Genomic DNA, 15,425 nt, shown 5'->3' on the forward strand with positions numbered 1-15,425 from the left:
GGAGACGAAGGATTTAACTTTGACATCTTGAGTGTCAGTGAATTTAAATGGATGGGAATAGGTGAATTTAATTCAGGTGATAATTACATATACTACTGTGGACAAAAAACCCTCAGAAGAAATGGAGTAGCCTTCATCATCAATAAAGGGGTAAGAAAAGCCATACAGGAATATAATCTTAAAAATGACAATTATATTGTTTGAATCCATGGCAAACTGTTCAATATCACAGTAATTCTATCTACGCTCGCTCCAACTACTGATGCTGAAGAGACCAAAGTTGATCAGTTCTATGAAGACCTACAACATCGTCTAGATATAATACCAAAAAAAGATGTCAAATTCATCATAGTGGATTGAAATGCTTAAGTAGGAAATCAAAGGAAAACTGGGATAACAGGCAAGTTTGGCCTCGGAGCACAAAATTAAGCAGCAGAGATTAATGGAATTTTGTCAGGACAACTCACTGGTCATAGCAAGCACTCTTTTTCAACAACACAAAAGGCAACTCACACAGACCTTACCAGATGGTTAATATCAAAATGAAACTGATTATATACTTTGCAGCCAAAGTTGGAGAAGCTCTATATAGTCAGTTAAAACAATTAACTATTGCTCAGGTCATGAACTACTTGCAAAATTCAGGCATTAAATTGAAGATGGTAGAGACAACCATTAGACTGTACATGTAGGACCTAAATAACATTCCTTATGAATGTGAAGCAAAAGTGACGAATAGATTTAAAGGATTAGATCTAGTAAATACCTGAAGACGTATGGAAAGAGGTTTACAATACTGTACAGGAGGAAGCAACAAAAATATCCTAAAGAAAAAAGACCAAGGGCAACTAGGTGGCGCAGTAGATAGAGCACTGCCCCTGTAGTCAGGAGGATCGAAGTTCAAATCTGACCTCAGACACATAACACTCACTAGCTATGTGACTCTGGACAAGTCCCTTAAACCCAACTGCCTTATCAAAAAATAAATAAATAAAAGACCAAGAAAGTAAAACAGTTGCCTGAAGAGCTTTACAAACAGCTGAGAAAATAAGGAAAGGGAAAGGAGAAAGGAAAAGACACACCCAATTGAGCAGAATTTCAGAGAACAGCAAGAAGAGATAAGGTGTTTTTCTTAGTGTGCAATGCAAAGAAGTAGAAGAAAACAAAAGAAAGGAAAAGACGAGATCTCTTCAAGAAAATCAGAGATATCAAAACAACATTTTGTGTAAAAATGGGCATGATAAAAGACAAAAATGTTAGGGACTTAACAGAAGTAGAAAAGATTAAGAAGAGGTAGCAAGCATATACAAAAGAACTATACAAGAAAGATTTTATCATCATCAATAACCATGACGGCATGGTTAGTTATCCAGAGCCAAACATCCAGGAGAATGAAGTCAAATGGGTCTTAGGAAGCATTGATAACAATAAGGATAGTGGAGGTGACAGAATTCCAGTTGAGCTATTAAAAATCCTAAAAGATGATACTGTTAAAGTGTTGCACTCAATAAGCCAGCAAATAAGGAAAACTCAATAATGGCTACTGCATTGGAAAAGATCAGTTATGTCCCAATCCTAAAGAAGAGCAAAGCCAAACAATGCCCAAATTATTGAACAATTGTGCTCATTTCACATGCCAGAGCAAGGTTATGCTTAAGATTCTGCAAAAATGAAACCATTACTCTCTTCAAAGTGTTTACATTGTTCAAAATGCTTTCTCCACCTGCCCTCTGTCTCCCACAACATGCTCGCAATGAAAATAATCTCTTCTACTTTGAGGCACATTAGTACTTTATAACTCTCTTACCACAATTCAATTAATACTCTGTTATATAGTTATTTATGCACATGGCTTATCTCTTTATCAACAACATGAGAACCTAGCATGGATTACAGAATAATCCTGTAATCTGTCTTTTTTGTTCCCTATGTCTCTTATAACATAGTGTGCCTTCCATACAGAAATTACTTAGTAAATACATTTTGAAAGACTGTGATGAAATGAAGAAAAATAAACAAAACTAGAAAAGGCTGGATTTTCCTTTTATACTTTCAAAAAGTTATTATCTCATTCTTGTTAGCCAAATTTACTTTAATGAAACTCAGGAAATACCTCCGTATGGAAAACAGCATGAATATAAGCATTCATTACTATATACCTTTTTAGTATTATAAACCTTATTCCAGATATGCCATGAAATATCCTATTGTTTGACATCTCATGAAACCTTAGGCACTGAACTAACCGAGCAGCTTGCATGGGATTAAATTGTATTGTTAAGTGGATTAAAATTTGGGAGCTTCTAAGAATTGATTGCAAAGCCCTTTATACCTTAAAACACACACACACACACACACACACACACACCCCAATTTATTTGGTTAGAAGCAGGAGGGAAAACAATCTTGTGACAAGGGAGCCTGAATGACCATTTTTCGGGAAAATGTTAAACTTTATTGGTACCTCAGAAAACATGCACTTTAGTCTAATAAACTGAGGTACAGAATTTTTATCCAAACAAAAGCTCTGATAAAACATTTAAAAAAAGATCAAGAAACACCCATGATGCACTCAAAAGTAAGAGGGCACAGAAGTAGAAGAAAGCAGAAATAAAAAATGTTGAAGAAACAAAAGCATAACTATTGTGAGCTAGTGTAGTAACAATAGAAATAACTGATATATAACCTTTCAACATGTACAAAATGCACACACGTATATTACCTTGTGTGAGCCTAGGTAATATAGCACCATGATTCCCATTTTATAGATGCTTAAAAGGAAGCTCTGTAAAGATACGTGAGTTGCCTATAGTCAAACACAGTTAGTAAGGGCCAAGGTTTTCCTTAATCAATGTACAGAGTTCCAGCCATTATGTGGAGCTGTTTTTCTTGGTTTAGTAGAGAAGACTTAATAGTTTTGTTCCAGTTCTGAGAGTAATGGTCATGGAATAGTGAAAGAGAGGGTGAAGGAAAGCATTACAGACAAGAGAATATTGCATGGACATCAATACAATAGGTGGAAATGTGGAGCTGACTGAATTATGGCATGTTCCTCCCATTAGGTCATAAGCTCCCTGAGGAATGGTATGATCTTATTTTTCATCTTATGCTAGATTGTAATATGTCTTGCACACCATAGGTGCTTAATAAAAGAGAACTGAAGTGAGTAGTGTGTTAAATTATATTGAACTAATATCGATCACCTTCAACTTCTACTTATTGATACTAGTCCTGCTCTCTGTGTTAGGAAACAGTAACACTGCCTACTTACCTAAAGGAGAGGGTTTACATTGAGAAGTACTGAAAGACAAGTACAGGAGAGCCACTTGGAGATTAAACTAAGAAGTGTAGGCTGGATCTAGCAGGGAGACATTAAAAATTCTTGAGCAGAAATACACAAAATGAAAACTATTTTTGAGAAATATTACTCTGGCAGTTACATGTAAGATCAAACAGAACAGGGGAGAGACTGATGGTAGGAAGAACAGCTAGTAGAAGGCTGCTGAAGTAATCAATATATGACGTGTTGAGGACTTAAGATTAGGATGGCAGCTGTAAAACGAAAAGGAAGAAACTAATCCAAGAAACATTTTGGGATAAGAATTGCCAAAACAATGATGAAGGGGATGTTGAGGGAGAAGCAAAAATTATCTCTATGATAGCAAAGCAGGAGTACATTGGGGATGATAATGCTATTGACACTAAAGAGGAAGCTGGAAAATTTAAGGAAAAGACAATGAATTAAAATTTCAACATATTTCTTATGAAACCACATTTTCTAACTAACTTCTCTATTGGTATTATGAACAAATATTTTAGGATTGGGAATTTATACAACTTAAAAAGCTTTTCTAGTTCACATACTGGCAAAGAGTATTTTCATAATTTGACATTTAAATGAGTTAAAAAAATTAGTTTCAAAACTCAACACTTTGCTAGATTACTATATACACACACACACACATCACTAAAGATACAGGCACTCATATAAATAGTCTTTCCAGGTGTTTTTTGTTAAAAATAAAATATTATTAAAGTAGGATTCAGTGCAATAAAAGCAGCATTTATGTGGGAAATTCTGTACCACCGACTCACTGTAGAGGTCTTGCACTCTTACTTATCTTAATGCTTAAAATCTCAAGGCCTTTTAATTAGTGATAAATTGTCAAAACAACATCGTTTCAAAGAAGGTGGTAAATTTATAATTTATGAAAAGTAGGCCTATAGAAATAACGCAGATTTTGTTTCTAAATCAAGTATGTAAATGGTTCAGAAAGGTTTGAAAAGAGAGAGCAGGAAGGAGTAAAAGTAGTTTCTAGAAATGTGCTTCTGCTTGGTTTAACTCTGTAAAATTTAAACTAACTAAATATTCATAAACTTTTCTCCTAATCTACATATGAACCAACACTATGAGTTACAAACACATGGAAACTATTTTATGTTCTGTCAGTCATGACTGCTTAAGATAGTACTTTGTACATAGTAGGCCCTTATCACACATCAGTTTAATGAATAAGTGAATGAAGTAGAGGTCTTCTCACATTAAGCAAGAAGTGGTGTTTGTCTATTGACTATAAAACACAACTAATATCTTTCTACGATAATTAATCAATCAGGACAATTTCTTTACCCTTTGTGTTTTCCTTTTTTGTTTACATTTCTTTATTTCAAATAAATAACAACAATTTATTATTTTAATGGGGGGAGGGGAATACTTGGTATTTACATAGAGAACATGTACTAAATACTGCTTAGCAGTCTATATTATCAATTTTGGTTCATCAACTTTAACCCCCATAAAAAAGTAAAAATAGTACTTTGTTACTTTTCCCAGTAATTCACACAATGTTTAGCTTATTTTACTACCCTTTAAAGTTTGTATTCTTTCCCTTTGCTAATGGAATCATACAAATCTTCCCTCCCACTGAACTATTTCACGAAATCAACAGTTCATATTTAATAAATTAAATAAGGCTCAGAAATTATGGAAAATACACTTCTTTCAGCTACGCAAAACTTGAGGCCATGACAAGTTATCACCAATAATTTTTTAAAGATTGTAAAATCCTTAGATACACATGGCATTCAAGTTATTAATAAATATAAAACAATCAGGAAATGGCCATATTAGAATGGTTCAATTCACTGAGCTTCTTTTCTTACCAGCCACTGAGAATAAAATAAACTTTTTGATAGGAATAGTACAACAAACATAAAGTCTTTGATATCAATATACTAAAAAAATTATCTACCTGAAAAGTAAAGTAAATGTATATTTAGAAATACTAATTAGTGTACATCGCAGGCTATTCTATTCTCATAATATTCCGAGTATGTTTTCATGGAATGAGTAGAGTCTTCACTAGTATTTCAGATACAAGAAAGCATCTTTTCTGTCAAATTTTGAATTAGTTTCTTAATGTTCCTGAAATTAACAAATTATTTCTTGATTATATATCACTACACTGTCCAACAGTGATCCTGCAGAGCTCAGCAAGAATTTATGTGTAATTAGAAAATGTGCTGAAAGAAGCACATGAGAAATGTTGTAAAACAAATACTGATCACATTTACTAAATCTATTGTAATTTTTAACTATGCTTCTATGAAGTCCAACTTGGCACATTACCACCTAAGCAGAAAAACAAAATACCAGTTAAGTGTCAAACTCAAGTATAAATAAAACAAACAAATAAATAAATAAATAACCCTTACATACAGCATTGGTACAGATTTTCTCTTATGGTTTACCTCAGTATGTTCATATTAAATGTGCTTGATGTTTAGCCAGTTTTTCTGTTAAGAGCACTTTCTTCTAGATAACAAAAACTGATAAAATGTCTATAAAACCATGTAAAATGCCATTGCAGGGATCTCATAAATGTAAAACTGCTGGTATACTTTGGAAATTTACACCTTATGTTTGTCCCTCTGTAGAAGCAAACACGCAGAAAGACACAGTAATAACTCTTTGAAATCAGATAATATTCTGACAGCTCAGTTTCACTGACAAAAGGGGCCTGGGCAGAAGCCAGGAGGCCCAGGTGCACTGTGTCATGCCAGTATTTAATGTAGTATAATATCAGATAGATGCTGGTGAGAGAAAATACTGGAAATAAAGTACAGATAATAGCATGGACAGCCACTCATTGCAAAATTACTTGTGCTCATCATGCTGTGAGCTTTGTATTACATTTTTCTGTCAAGTGGCAGGAATCACAGGGAGAAGTGGCTCAAAAAACCCTCCTTGTAACCTTGGATCAGAGTCTATAATATTAGGCTTTCATATGATAATGGCAAATGATGAACCTCTTTGAAAAATTGCTGACTGGTAATGAAAAGTCCTAATCAGATTGTTGTTGCTGAGAACCAAGTTGGGGGGGAGGGAGACTGGTGATGACTGTGACACCCTTCTTCTCCCCCCATCCCTTTAGCAAATTTAGCAAACTTGACAAGATGGGTAAGTCTGGAAGAACTTATCTTACATGAATTTCTAACAAAGCCCTTGGGGTTGTTTTGTAAAATGGGAAGGTGGTAGTTTAATAAATGCTGGGCCACCTGAGGCACTTTCATTAAAGGCTTTCTCTAGACAACATCACAATGTTTGCATTATCCTACTATACTCCCTGGAGAATACAAGCATTACCTTTTCAGCAGGAGTCGATATTGTGTGTGAAGGCATGAGGGAAAATGATTAGATTTTGCCTTTTGGTGCATAAAATGGCTGTAATAATACTGTAGTTAGAATTAAAATTCAAAAGAGTTCATTGTCTTCTATTTGAATACTAAATTGTTCACGAAAAAGGTGGACACTTTAGAGAATTTCATGTAACATTAACTTAATGAAGATTTAATTTTATGCTTATTTCTTATATGACAAGCTATTTTTCCTATAAATATTCTAGGATCTTAAATAATCAGCTTATAAGAAAACTGTAAAATGCTTTTGTAATGACTGTGTCCCAAAGTTACTGGAGACTGACTACTGAAAACAATAATATTTTGAAGTATAAAACTTAAAACAGTAAATATTTAGTGTGATTTTATATGTGTTACAAAGTTTTCCTCCCCATACAGATCCTGGGTAAATAGAAAAATTTATCAAGGTTTTCATCTATTTCAATGTCCTTACCATCTGTGTAGACTTCTCTGCGCAGATGTCCTGGCTGGTGTTTTTGTTTCTTGGCTGGTCGGACCTTCTGTATTACAGCAGCACTCATGTTACTGTCTGTAGATACAGGGCTGGTGGGTCTAGGGCAGTGTGATGCATGAAAATGCCTGCGGCCTAAAAAAACCGCAACATATCAGAATCAAAACACAACACTAGTTTTTCCTTTAAAAAAAAAAAAAGGAAAACCTAACATTCCACTCTGTTTCCAACACTTTCAAAACAAATAATATGGGACTATAAAGCAATAACCTTTTGCCCCCTGGAGTTTAGTCAACCACTAGGGGTAAAAAGGCAATCAATAAAATAAGAACATCCATTTAATTTCAATATAGCTTCTTGCATCATTATATTTATATAGTACTGAATCTCATGATTGCTATATAAAAGGTACCACCACTCCGAATATTTTAGCAGGTAGCTCTGTTGAAATGTTTATTTAAACAAAGATATTAAGATATAAAGATATTCTTTATAAAGATATAAAGATATTCTTTATCAAAACACTTCATATTTCACTGTAATATTTTTTGCTTTTTAGTACAGAAGGGGGCTAGGAGGAGAGAGTAACATAATCCTAAAAGAAGCTAGGATAAACAGGTTTAATGGTGTAAACTAAATGTTAAAAAAAAATACAAACACTGAAATGATAATTTATACTTACTTTTTTTCAGGTATATATTGTTATAATGGCACAGCTTTTATTTAGAGCCCCTAAGATTGATCTAGTCTAGGCTTCTGAAATCTGCTAAAGGTAAGCTAGTCACCCAAAATATTTTCTCATTGTAGCAGTTTCCTGATCCTTAGGATGAGGACGTGGTTTTTTTAATAGAATTTTATTTTATTTTATTGGTTCTGGGGATCTTAGTTGACTAAGCTTATTCATTACCAAAGGAATAAGTCATGTCTTTCAGTCAAACACTGGCATTATCTGACATCAGCCACATTGATGCTCCCTGTCACTATGCCTGGCTGATCAATAAGGACAGAAGATTCCACAACAGACATGGTATATTTAACCCAGAAATGCAATGGAGACATCACTACCACACGCTTGATGTGCTTTCCCTCTACCGCCTTGCCTAACAGAAATGAAAAAGTCACAAATACACATTTTTACTATTGTATAGCAAGAAAGTTTTATCAACAGACCTGGAATAGTATATCTTATGACATATGAATTTTAGAATTTATCTGTGTTGATTAAATAGCTACAAGTAAAATATGGTAACTGAACCATATTAAATAGTAAACATTAAAGGAATCGAGTGAAAAATAGTGAATTCATTCATTTATTTATTAATTCATGTTTCAATGTTAGTTCATAAAATAGAACCATTCCTTTTTTTTGAAAAAGGCCTAACAGTATATTTCACTAACATTACTTGAAGAACATAAATAAAGAACTTCTAGATAATAATAAAGTAAAATATTAAATCAGATAAAAATGATGAAATCAATGATGAATAAACCAAAAAATCCATGAAAACATATTAAGGCTGAAACTAAATTCACTCTATTGAAAAAATCACCCGATGTAGACCTTAAGCCTCAACAGTCTTGTAAGAATGAACTTTCAACTTTATTTCCCCATTTAGTTTGACTTAAAAAACTGAAACACAAATATTCTTAATGTCATTTGTAAACAGTAGTTTAAGTTACTTGATTTCACTTACTTGATTGTGAATTTATAAATAAACTAAAAGGCTATCATTTAGAATATGTAGGTTTCAATGTTTTCATTTTAATAGAGATATTTAAAATCATATTCATTTGATCAACATGCAGAGAATTTTTCCCCTTAAAGATCATTCATGCAACTGCCAACCAAAAAGGACTCTGGATGAATAACTCAAGTAATTCAAGACCTGCTTTCATAATGCATACATTACAGTTATAGGCTAAGATATGTTGGATATTATCCTTCTGCAACAGAATCATGAATAAGTAATATATAAAATGGATTATTCATGATGGGGATTTATAGCAACAGTAGTACGTATCATCATGAAGATTACTGTAGATTCACAACTTGGATTTTAATCTCAGTAGCTATTTTTTTTAGTGACACTAATTTCAATACTTCTGAGGATTTGTGATTTCTGTAATGTATGAGTTTTACCTCTGCTAGTATTGGTTACAATCTCTCTGTGACTTGGAAAACAGTCTATCTGTCTTTCACGTAGCCAATCTATGTGAATGAAGAGTTTTGCTAAATTTAGCTAAACTGATTGGTTCTTGAACAACAAACATACAGTCCTTTATTGTGCTCATACTGTAAGCTTTCCAGCTTGGTAGGACATCTCAAAGTAGGTTTTTATTTGGCATAGCCTTTAAGAATACCTACTTGCTACAATGAGGTTTCAGAGAAAGCAGGATGTTAGTAGAGGTTTCTTCAAACACTGTTAAAAGCTTCTCAAAAACAAGACTTAAAAAGTGTTTTACTCTTCTTGACATTCTTTTTTGCCCTCTTAACCTCATAAGCTGAGGAGGGAATATTTAATAAAGTTCCTACAAGTGTAGGCACCACCTTCAGTCACCTTATCTTGGACCCAGGCACTGACTGATATCTATGCTACTGTATATCCCAAAGTCCAGGAAATCCAGGGTGCATAGCAGACTTTGTGACTAATACTGTATATGCTTTTATCTTCATGTGGTGAATATGTTAGTCTCGTCCTTAGAAAAAACCCAAACACCTAAGAATGCTCATTTGGACCAGAACATTTTCAATGAAGTGGGATAAAAGATATTATCAAACATTTATGACTGGAAAAAGACGTGGGTCTGTCACTTTAAAAGGTGATGGATGACAAAAAGTCCAAGTATTATACTGGTATCAACAAAATATTAAAAGAACCAGAAGAAAGGTGCTGAATTGTCTTGTGAATTGTTTATGCGGGATCTATAAAAAGGCATAGATTGCACAGGATGAGAAGGCATAGCTGGATTACAGTTTGCAATAATTGGAAGAAGTATCTATATGGACGAGATCATGGATCCATTCAAGTATTAAAATAAGTATGAAGGCTTAAGTAGAAAAATGAAATGATGGATGTAATTCAGAATATGCTGTTGCCAGGAAAAAAGAAGAAACAAGAAGTTACTTGAGCAAATAAAAAGTTCCCACAGGAAACAAAAATGAGTGGGGAAAAAAGTCAGCATAAAGAATGTCCTGATTTCTAGATCACTAGAGATAATCTCTTATTCAAATACTTACATTTGGAAAATGAAAATATCACAATATCTTAGGGTTTTTTAAAACCATTTTAATATAAAGGCCTTTCAGGCCAAAAATATTTGGGAGATAAATTTCAGATGGCTCTCAGATTGATCTCGAATATTCCCTCCTGGTCCCTTCCTTTTTTTGGTTTTAAAAAATTAATTATGTACTTTAATGTCAAAAAAAATTTCCATATATATACAAAAGAACATAAAAAGAGGATTCCCTATGAAATCCTGAATCTCCATTCTACTTGCTTAAAAAAAGAGTAAATATATTTTACACATATTACTTTGAAAATAATTCTGGTTGTCTATGTTTTTCCTTGAACTTGTTCTCTTTTGTATATTCTTTTAAGTATTTCAATTCCCCTCTTATTTTTGGCATTGCTACTGGTTTTTCCATACCAAATTTTCTCTGTTCAACTTTACTTTGTCCTTTTCAGAAGAAATTGAAGTTTCTGATTCCTGTGCCCCACGTCCCTTCCTCCATATTCAAATATTCTTCTCAAAGAAACTAATTATGAGGAACAGCAATTCCACCCCCTTCCTTGTTTCTACATTATTGTATTCCTTTTGCCCTCCCTTCTCTTTCCTTTCCCCAAATCCTCAGAACAGAACCAATCCTTCCCTTCCTTTCATATATTTGTTCTGAATATACATTGGAGGACCAAGCGCTTTTAACCTTTATCATGCCAACAGTTTGAAATTTCAAAAATGATAACTACTTGTGCCATCTAATTTTTTAAATGTGTACACAAGCACAAATCACTTTTGTATAGAACAAACCAGTATTTCTATTTCTTAGCAGTGATTACATGGCCAGTTGGTGTTATTCAGAACCCTTGAAAGGGAGGGTCTTGGCTACAAAGGACAATCTGTTTTTAAGATACTATATTCTTTTCATACCTCTAAACATTCTTTCTCTGGGTTCATGAAGAACTGGATTCAGATTCATGGTCAAGAGACTTAATATCTCAAAAGTTTGTGTTAATTATCTTATAGGATTTAAAGGATTAAATGAGATAATGTTTCTCAAATATGCCTTCTCTCCTCCACCACCGTTACCACCCTGTCTAGGCCCTCATCACCTCACGTTTGAACTATTACAATAATGGTCAGTTTCCCTGCTTTAAGTCTTTCCCTCCAGTCTATATTCCATTCAACTGTCAATTTGATTTTCCTAAAGTGCAATTCAGACCATGTCACTCCCCTATTCAATCAATTTTGGTGGCTCCCTATTGTCTCCAGGATCAAATATAAAATCCTCTGGCATCCAAAGCCCTTCACAGTCTAACTCCTTCATATCTTTTCAGTCCTCTTACACCTTATTCTTCTTCACACATTCTGTAATCCAGCAACACTGACTTCCTCAAACCAGATACTCCCTTCTCCAGATTTTAGGCATTTTTACTGGAATTCTCTCCCTCGTCAACTCTTGACTCTTGGCTTGCTTCAAATCCAATCTAAAATCCTACCTTCTTCTTTCCTGATTCCCACACCCCCTCTTTATTTGTTGATTGTCTAAACTTAAGAAAGAAAATTTAAAAATATTAATAATGCAGATCAAACTTAAAAGCATGTCATGTGTACATTTCCTCCCCTAGAGAGCTGGTTTGTTAAACATTTATCAGCGCACTGCTGCCACCACAATACATATTCGACCTAGGCAAGACATGCACTTATTTAATTGATGAATCCCCACTAAAAAGAGACAGTATGACAATGAATAGAATGCTGGGATTAGTTAGGAAGAGGCCTGCATTTGAAGTCTCGCCTTAGTTACGTGACCTTAGGCAAGTTACCTAACCATTCTGTGTCTCAGGCAACACCATAAGATTCCTCTACTAAATCTAATTCTCTGTCTCTCTCTCTCTCTCTCTCTCTCTCTCTCTCTCTCTCTCTCTCTCTCTCTCTCTCTCTCTCTCACACACACACACACACACACACACACACACACATTTTCTTTTTGGTGAGGCAATCAGGGTTAAGTGACTTGTCCATGGTCACACAGCTGCTAAGTGTCAAGTGTCTGAGGCCTGATTTGACTGGTCCTCCTGACTTCAAGGCTGGAGTTCTATCCACTATGCCACCTAGCTGCCCCACCCCCATTAATATTTTGTGAGGTTGCGATCTGTATTGGTATAAGTATTTCCCACATCAGAGGCTGCTGAACTGATGAAACGACTGACCTTGATATATAACCCTAATACTTAGCAGAATGCCTCCCATATAAGTAGGTGTTACGGTGCTAGATGTTAAGGATACAAAGCCAAAAATGAAAGAGTCTCTGCTCTCTAGAGTTTACATTTTAATGGAGAAGATAACATGCCCATATAAAGATATATGCTAAACACATACAAAGCAGCTACAAGGTAATTCTGCAGGGGGGAGGGACTAGCAACTGGTGGTGGAGAACAGGAAAGTAAAAGGTAGCACCATTGTCCCCGTGGAACTGGAGGCCTCTAGTTCTGATTAATTTTTCATCTTATCTTGCCCTGACCCAAGACCACTCCCCCTGAGCCATGGTTAGACTCCTCTCACTCCCATCCCTTTCCTACTATGTGTTGTCTTCCTTTATCAGACTATAAACTGGTAGATGGCAGATTTGCTTGCTTGTACTTGTATCTCCTGTGCTTAGTATAATGCTTAATAAATGCTTTTCTCATTCATTCACACATTTATATTGAAGGAAACAAGGGATTCTAGGAAGTGGAAGAGAGAAGGTAGAGCATTCCATGCATGGAACACAGCTAGTGTCAAGATACAGAGATGGGAAATGAAGTGTACAAGAAACAGCCAGAAGGCCAGTATGGCTGGGCCAGAGAATGCATGTAGGAGAGTAACATGTAATAAGTCTGGAAAGGAAGGATGAGGTCAGACAGAGAAGAGCTTTAAATGCCAAATTAGAGAAGTTCATATTTTATCATATAGGTAATATCATATAGGCAACCTCTGAAGTTTATTAATTAGGGGCATTGGGATGACATGGTCAGACTTGCACTTTAGGAAAATCACTTTTGTGGAAAATAAGCTGAGTGGAGGCTGGATTAGAGTAGAGATCGTTGAACTGAATTTGATATTTTATGTAACTGGTCGTTTTAGTTTCAGTTTTGGAAATACAAAATACTGATATTTGCCATCTACTTTATACAACACACAATATACATAAAGATAATCAATAATTCAATGCTATACACTTAAAAATTTTAAATAATTTTTGATAAACATGCAACTTACCCGCAGCATCCTGCATTTGACGTCTTGCTACCTTAAGACCAGCATATTCAGCTGCCGCTGCAACAGCCTGTGCAAAATCTGCATCAGTAAAAAAAGAGCCATCAGAAGAACTAACACTGGAACGTCCACTTGAAATGTTATCTTCTTCTGAGGCTGAACCCCAGCCATTTATCATGGAGCCAGTTACAGAACTTTCCAAATCTCCAACACTAGAAGCAGGGGTCTGTTCAAGCCCACGTAAAAGAAGCCTTCTGGTTTGCATTTTGGCTACTTCCATGTCAGCTTCATCTTCTTCTTCTGGTACATCAGTATCCATATCTGAGACAAGGGGTCCAGAAATGTAACCATAGGTATGTGGTGGAGAAATTGGCCTTGGTGGTGGTGGAGGACTCACAGGCTGACGTCTGTGTAAAGAGAAACCAAATACATGTGCTTCAAGCTACTCAAATGATACAAAAATATCTCAAGACCAACTTGATGCTTTTCATTCAGCTCTTTTGTTCATAAAAAAACCTTTATAACCATGTGTGACAAAGCAGTGTTACTATACTTTGTTGATAGCAGAACTGCTTATGAATAGTCTGAGGGCAAAACCTAAATTTATATTTAAGTCTAATAATAAAATGTTCAGCTAGCCTATGTCTCATTATTTGGATTATGTCTGGTTAAAAAGGAAAAGGCCATTTTAAATGGAAGGTTAAAAACTAGTTTTGTAGACAAATGCCAATTGATTAGACTAAGAGATTTTGAATAATTAAGAAAGCTAGATATTGCCAAAGACAACAGGCATCTGTACCATAACAGAATGTTCCATAAAATGATTTTTTCACTCCTTTTCTCTCCTTGTTGCCAACCCCACAAGTCTAAGGAAACAGAATCAGTTGTTTTGAGAAGAAATGTAATCATATTACTCAGAGAGCAATATTTCATGACTTCAAAAAACCACTTTTACCATTATGGCATACATTCCTACAGATTTTATCCTATTACAAAAACATCAGTCACTTTATTACTAATTACAGCAGCTAGAAATTCTTAACCCTATGTCTTCTTTCCCTCAATAATACAATACATCTTATCTTTCAGAGATTGTTAATTTTCACCAAAAACTGATTGGGTAAGCTTTTAATAATAGGAGTGACAGAAAGTTACAATATGTTAAGTGACAACTGACTTAAAACATATAAATCTGGTATCAGTATTAGATTTTTTAATTATTTTATTTGGAAAATCTATAGTTTTATTGTTTATCTAAAAAATAAAAAGGATGAGACGTTTTGGGAAATTAAAAACATTAACATACTGCTAAGGTTACTAATAAAATTGGATAAAAGTTGTGGGGTTTTTTCAGCCTCAGCATTAAAAAAAATTCTTCTGTGTGGCATTTGGAAAACTATAAAGAACTGGAAAGAGCTGGAGTTATTTCAAAAGAAAAAAAGTGAACATTTAATTTCACTAATGACTATGTCTGTTCACATTGAATGAAATTTGGTTTTATTTAGAATGCAAATTAGTTAGGCACACATAAAACAAAATAACTTAATATATCACCAAAAAGAAAAAAAAACTTTTCATCATCACTAAGAAATTTTAGAAAAAGTAGGATCACCAATAAATGAAGTAAAAATTATTAAACAAATCAGCACTTTGTAAAGCAAAGGTATCTCCATGTTAGAGTAAGAACTTGTAGAGTAAGATGTTAGAGGAAGAGTAATTTAATCATTATCAAGCTAAGTCAATACTGAGAATATAGAAGATGTTTATGTGAATTAGCTATAAATACAGCAAACTAAAA

The 15,425-nt window shown here is 34.3% G+C and overlaps 1 protein-coding gene across 1 annotated transcript in view; it reads right to left on the minus strand.

Annotated features, from left to right (window-relative positions):
• ROBO1 (roundabout guidance receptor 1) overlaps positions 1–15,425 on the minus strand; it is a 480,872-nt gene that overhangs the window by 14,964 nt on the left and 450,483 nt on the right. The window contains exons 26-27 of the mRNA XM_078147422.1: positions 13,631–14,034; positions 7,133–7,285 (exon numbers count right to left, since the gene is read on the minus strand). Coding sequence (XP_078003548.1) covers positions 7,133–7,285; positions 13,631–14,034 — 557 coding nt within the window. The remainder of the gene's footprint in view (positions 1–7,132; positions 7,286–13,630; positions 14,035–15,425) is intronic.

This window comes from Phascolarctos cinereus, unplaced genomic scaffold (assembly GCF_003287225.1).
Source record: "Phascolarctos cinereus isolate Bilbo 61053 unplaced genomic scaffold, phaCin_HiC Scaffold_7;HRSCAF=346, whole genome shotgun sequence".
In the NCBI taxonomy this organism is placed as follows: domain Eukaryota; kingdom Metazoa; phylum Chordata; class Mammalia; order Diprotodontia; family Phascolarctidae; genus Phascolarctos; species Phascolarctos cinereus.